At 51.3% G+C, this 5,876-nt stretch overlaps 1 protein-coding gene across 1 annotated transcript in view; it reads left to right on the top strand.

The window, feature by feature from the left end:
- Window positions 1–2,542: 2,542 nt before the first annotated feature.
- The window catches only part of NOS2 (nitric oxide synthase 2), a 25,927-nt gene continuing 22,593 nt past the window's right edge, over window positions 2,543–5,876 (top strand). Inside the window, exons 1-3 of the mRNA XM_006770900.2 lie at window positions 2,543–2,624; window positions 3,428–3,550; window positions 4,926–5,074. Of these exons, the coding sequence (XP_006770963.1) occupies window positions 3,512–3,550; window positions 4,926–5,074 (188 nt within the window). The 5' untranslated portion in view covers window positions 2,543–2,624; window positions 3,428–3,511. The remainder of the gene's footprint in view (window positions 2,625–3,427; window positions 3,551–4,925; window positions 5,075–5,876) is intronic.

The raw sequence follows: 5,876 nt of genomic DNA, 5'->3' as shown, positions 1-5,876 counted from the left end.
GGCTGCAACCCGACGTGGCACTGTCCCTGTCTGAGCGTCGGTTTCCCGTGAAAATAGGAGGGTTGGAATATTCGAATCCGATGAGGATTCGCCCAAAGTGTTCTCCTCGGTGGGGACGCCTAAGAGGTTGCAATGCAGTAGCCACAAACCCAGGGAAGCCCCGCGTGCGCCCAGGAGCCGCGTCCAGGAGGGCTGGGGTGGGATGGTGGGTGTTTCGGCACTTGGGAGCTTTCTAGGCTTTTCAGCACCGGGGCTGCTGCACCCTGTAGGACAGACATAAGAGAGCAAGAAGGCTCTTGTTTTACAAATAAGATCCGTTTCCCAGGGCTCCTCCCTGACCCCTTCCCTCGGTGGCTAGGTAGGGAGGAGTGGGAACGGCGGGAGAGTCAGGACCAGGTCAGCCCCTGCTTCCCCCAAACCAGACTGCAGCTCTGGTCCTGGGTCTGAGCTAGCACCGCGCTGGCAGTGGGCAGGTCCGTAAGGGTCCCCTGTCCCCACGAAGGAGCAAGCAGGACCAAGCGCAGCTGTGGTTGCCCAACTTGCACTGAGTGTCCGAGGGGACAGTGCAATAGCTGGTCAGTCAGTATCCGGAACCTTCACATGCTCCTCTGGCTTCTGGTCACCGGTCTCCCAGCAGCTGGTCTAAGGAAATCTGCTAACCTGGGGAGAAAGGTGACTGTGCGTCGCTTTGTTTATTCATTTTCAAATTTAAAAACTTTCCCCCATTGGGGGAAGGAATTTGTGGTCACTGTAAAAAGTTGGAAAATGCAGAGAAGTCTGAAGAAAAATTTTAAATGTCCATGCTCTCATCACTGAATGCTAGTCACTGTTAACATTGTGTTTTTCTATGCTTTTACTAGTACACACACTCACACACACACACACTCACACACACACACACGCACAATCAGACCATGTTCACAGTTTGGGGAGTTGTTTATACTAGTGAGGAAACTGGGCACAACCTAAATAGTACTTTTGTCAGTAATAAAAGCAATGCATGCCCATTTGTCATATTCCAACATCACAGATATGTGTAAAGTGGAAACTGAGAGGCCCTTTTGTAACACCACCCAACCCCCTTCCCCTTGATGTGTGTGCACACCCCGGAAAATAGTGCAAAGAACATGGAACAAACCAGCTTTCCTACTAAAGTGCCCCTGCCGTGTGACCCACCCCAGGAGGAGGCATGTGTGGGGTGTGACGCTCATGAGTATGCAGCCAGGGGGGCCACACGTCTTCTGTTCCCCGCAGCATTTGCCAGGAGAGCGAACCTGAAATCCCAAACCAGAGCCAATGGTTTCTCAGTGATTTCAGACTGTCAGGGTTTTCTCCAAAAGACAGGCTAACTTCTTCTTTTTTTTTTAAATATATATTTTTATTGATTTCAGAGAGGACGAGAGAGGGAGAGAGAGATAGAAACATCAATGCTGAGAGAGAAACATTGGTCGGCTGCCTCCTGTGCATCCCACACTGGGAACTGAGCCTGCAACCCAGGCATGTGCTCTGACTGGGAATCGAACCATGACTTCCTGGTTCGTAGGTTGATGCTCAACCATGAGCTGCACTGGCTGGGCCCGGCTAAGTTCTTTAAATCTATTGTTTTAAGATAAATGTAACCAATATGTTTTATTTTAAAGAGCCCTTATCTTCCAGAAATGCTTAGTGAGATATTTAAGGATGACGGGGCCTCCCAGACTTGCTTTAAACTGATGGTGGGGGCGGGAGCAGTGGAGCTGCAACAGGCTGGCCATGGGCTGATAATTGCTGATTGGGTTGAATCTGGGTGAAGGGCCCATGGGGTTTATTATTCTATTATCTTGACTATGTATGTTTAACACTTTTCATAATAAAAATTTAGAATATGTAAATAAACCGAGACAAATCGAATGCTTTAAATAAAAATGCTCAATCCTCCAAAATGCGTGGGTGGTGGGCAGTGTTGCTGGGCTGGAGAAGCCATTGTCTGCCCACCCACGATTGTACTTGGCTTTAAAAAAAACTTTTATTGATTTCAGAGAGGAAGGGAGAGGGATAGAGAGATAGAAATATCAATGATCAGAATCATTGATCGGCTGCCTCCTGTGCGCCCCAACTAGGGATCGAGTCCGCAACTCCCGCATGTGCCCTGACCGGGAATAGGACTGTGACCTCCTGGTTCATAGGTTGATGCTCAACCACTGAGCCACACCGGCCAGGCTGTACTCAGCTTTTGAAGGAGGCATCTTCCTGAAGCTTCTGTGGGTCATCCTTTGGGCCCCCAGCTTTGGTTCAGCTCCCTTCATGTTGTTTTGGCTTTGTAGAGGGAAGGCAAGAGAAGAAGAGGAGGGAGGGTGGTGATGGTGGGGTGATTGGATCTGACTGGCTGCTTCCCCCGCCACATACACACATCCTCCTTGGCTGGAGACCATGAGCAATTCATTCCCACTCTCCGGACTTCGGTCCCCTCACCCATCAAGTGACAGGCTGGCAGAAGGGACTCTAAGAGCCCTCTCTGCCCTCAGATACGCCATCTCATCACAGTTGTTTCCTTTCACAGTCCAGTGACACAGGATGACCCCAAGTGTCACAGCCTCAGCAAGCACCGGAACGAGGCCCCCCAGCCCTTCACGGGGACGGCCAAGGTCAGTGAGTCACAGGGGTGTGGGAAGCCCCTTCCCCCCTCGCCCACGCAGGTGCAGGCTGAGCAGCCTGGTGGGAGCTGGGGTCTGGGCTGTGAGTGGAGACCCAGGGGACACAGGTGGGGGTGAGGAAGGACTTTGGGAGAGCAGGATGATCCGTGGTGATCTGGAGTGGCGGCCCCCAAGGTGCACTGGCACCTGGAGGACTTGGCATGGGTGAGAGGAGACCATCATGGAGTCAGAAGTGGCACTCCAACATTACCCCAGACTCGACAGCTGAGGCTTTTGGTCCCAGCCCCAGCCTCTATCCATGGTTCTCTCTTGCCTAAGTGCTTTGGACCTCAGCGTTCCAGGGAGATGGGCAGAGAATGGGGGGTGGGGTGGGTGGGGAGGGGCTGGGATAGAAGATGGTTTTCATTTTCTTAAATGCCTCTGTGGAAGGCAGTGGGAGGTTATTCCTCATCCTGGTTTCTGTTCTCAGCGGTATTGACTGTGACAGTAGCCTCCTTTGCATCTAATCTTAGTCTCCACTGTTGCAATTCCTCTGAGGGAGCATTTGGCAGGGTCTTGGGTGAGGAGAGAAGCCTGGCCAGTGGCCCAGGCACCTGGAACTCTGAGCAGGCGCTGGTCCAGGTGGCCAGGCTGCCGGGAAGGGAGGAGGGACATGGATCGACACCCTGGCCTGTTACCCACCCTAGCTCCCCACCCCTACCCAAAGCCAAAGCAGGGCCCAGGGGCCAGGGAGAGACCCATGGGATCCTGAAGTTGGAGGCATTTGGAAATCCCTATTTTCTTCTCCCTCTTAGAAGTCTCCAGAATCCCCGGTTAAGCTGGATGCGCCCCCATCGGCCTGCCCACGACATGTGAGGGTCAAAAACTGGGGCAGTGGGATGACTCTCCAAGACACACTTCACCACAAGGCCAAAGCGGTGAGAAGTCTGGGGCTTCAGGGGGAACCACCTTTGTCCCAAGTCGGTGAAGCCATCAGGGCCCTTAGAGGATCAGACAGATGTCCCCCTGGGCAAAGCAAGCTGTCTTCCACTTGGGTAAACGGTGCCGGGAACAGAGTCCTGTGTTCCTCATAAATAACAGTAGGAAGTAAATGAGGCCAACTCCCCGTGAACCCCCCTCATGGATAATGGATAATCCAGAGGTGATATCAACCGTTACAGGAACAAATTAATTCTTTTCCACAGAGACACAGATATCAGCATAGTATCAGGGAGAACTTTCTAACAGACCTGCTCAAACTTAACTGAACTATATCAAGAGGTAGTGAGTTTCCTGTCACTAGAAGCATTCAAGAGCTATCTATATATATAAAAGCCTAAGCGACCGTTCGACCGGTAGCTATGATGTGCACTGACTAGGGGCAGATACTCAATGCACAGGCATGGAAACATGGAACAGACTGATGAATCTCAGAGGGAAGGGGGGAGGGGGAAGGGCAGGAAGAGATTAATCAAAGATCTTATATGCATACCAGAGGCCCCGGTGCACCAGTGGGGTCCCTCGACCTGGCCTGTGGGTATTAGGCCAAAACAAGCTCTCTGACATCCCCCGAGGGGTCCCGGATTGCGAGAGGGCACAAGCCAGGCCGAGGGACCCAACCGGTGCACAAATCTGTGCACCAGGCCTCCAGTTTAGGGATATTAGAAAGGGGTTCAAGCACCCAATGAGTAGTTGTACTAAGTGTCCTTTAAGGCCCTTTGATATTCCCCTACATTTGTCATTCTAAATTTAGAATGCATTCTATCTAATGCATCTAAGTGGGAAAGAATTGAAAATTTCAAGACCGTGAAAGCAGAACTATTTCCCACACCTTCTAGAAATGATCGCAGTGAACATTGGGATGTACTTCCTTCCAGTACTTTTTCTGTGCCACCCTCTGACTTTGGGATTTGCACCATCTCATTTCAGTTCATTTTTGCTGAACACCAATAGTGTGTTCCCAGTGGCCACATCAGCCTCTTTAAATGAGAAGGTAGTCGAGATGTCCCCAGGGATAGAGATGTTGACTTTGTTCTGGGTCTGGAGCTGGCTGGGAATAATACCAAGAGGCTGAACCTGGGTGAGGGGCAGCACACCTCCTCAGCTCACACTCAGTGGGGTCCAGCCAGTAGAGGAAAAGAAATCTAAGTGGGGAGAAAGCCTGATGGACACCAAGGAGGAGGTGCCAAAGGCGTGGAGAGGGATGGTGGAGTTCTGGAGCAGCCAGAGTGGAAGAACATGGCCCGGAGAGCTAGCCCTGGAGAGGATGGCCATCAAAATTGCCCACCTCACCACCCACCTCTCCCTTTGCAGGATTTGGCTTGCAAGTCCAAGTGTTGCTTGGGATCCATCATGAACTCCAAAAGCTTGACCAGAGGACCCAGGGACAAGCCTACCTCCCCAGACGAGCTTCTACCTCAAGCTATCGAATTTGTCAATCAGTATTACAGCTCCTTCAAAGAGTAAGTAAGGCTCACGTCTTGCAAGACCTGCTGCCTCCCCCTTCCTGGGAGCTCTCCTGTCTCCAGCCACTTCCCTCTGACTCTGGGCCCCTTTCCTTCCCAGATTCGCAGTGGATCCAGTGCTAAAGCACAGTTTCCCAAGGGAAAAAGACCCCAGAGTGCGTTTTCATAATTGTTAAGACAAAGAGGCAGAGCAATGGTGGTTAAAAGTGTGGGTCAGGAGTGTAACTGTTTGGGCTCGAATCCTGACTAGTCCTGCATCCTTGGGAAATCTGTTCACCCTCTCTGTGCCTCAACTTCCTCATCTGTAATAGACGGGGGTGGCGATAGAATCTTGCTCATAAGATTGTTGTGAGGATTTCAAACCATGTCCTGGCTCACAGTTACCTTGATTGTGACTGGATAGGCACCCTTTCATTATTAAATGTTTGCAATAGATAGGACCTTGGAGACCACCTAACCAAGTCCTTCTGCAGGTATGAACAGGAAGCCCAGTGACACACCTGAGGTCACCCAGTGGCTAGAATTCAGGCCACCTGACTTGGAGAAGGCAGGCCATGCTCTTTGCACTGAACTTTGTGGGGTTCTACACTCCTGGGTTTCATAAAATATGTGACTTTTCACTTAGGCCCCTTTAAACCTTTAAAATAAGAAATGCACAAAGGGATTGTGAGACAGAATGGCCAAGAGCATGGATTGGCTGGCTAATGGCTGGGAGGGGTGTGGCTTTTATAGTGCAGCCCCATGGGGCACTTGACGGCATGAAGTGAGCCCAGGAAGGGTGCCTGGGGCCCTGGGGCAG

This window comes from Myotis davidii, unplaced genomic scaffold (assembly GCF_000327345.1).
Source record: "Myotis davidii unplaced genomic scaffold, ASM32734v1 scaffold2945, whole genome shotgun sequence".
NCBI classification, from domain to species: Eukaryota; Metazoa; Chordata; class Mammalia; order Chiroptera; family Vespertilionidae; genus Myotis; species Myotis davidii.
The sequence above is the reverse complement of the archived record's forward strand: the minus strand, read 5'-3'. Positions and strand labels throughout refer to the sequence as shown.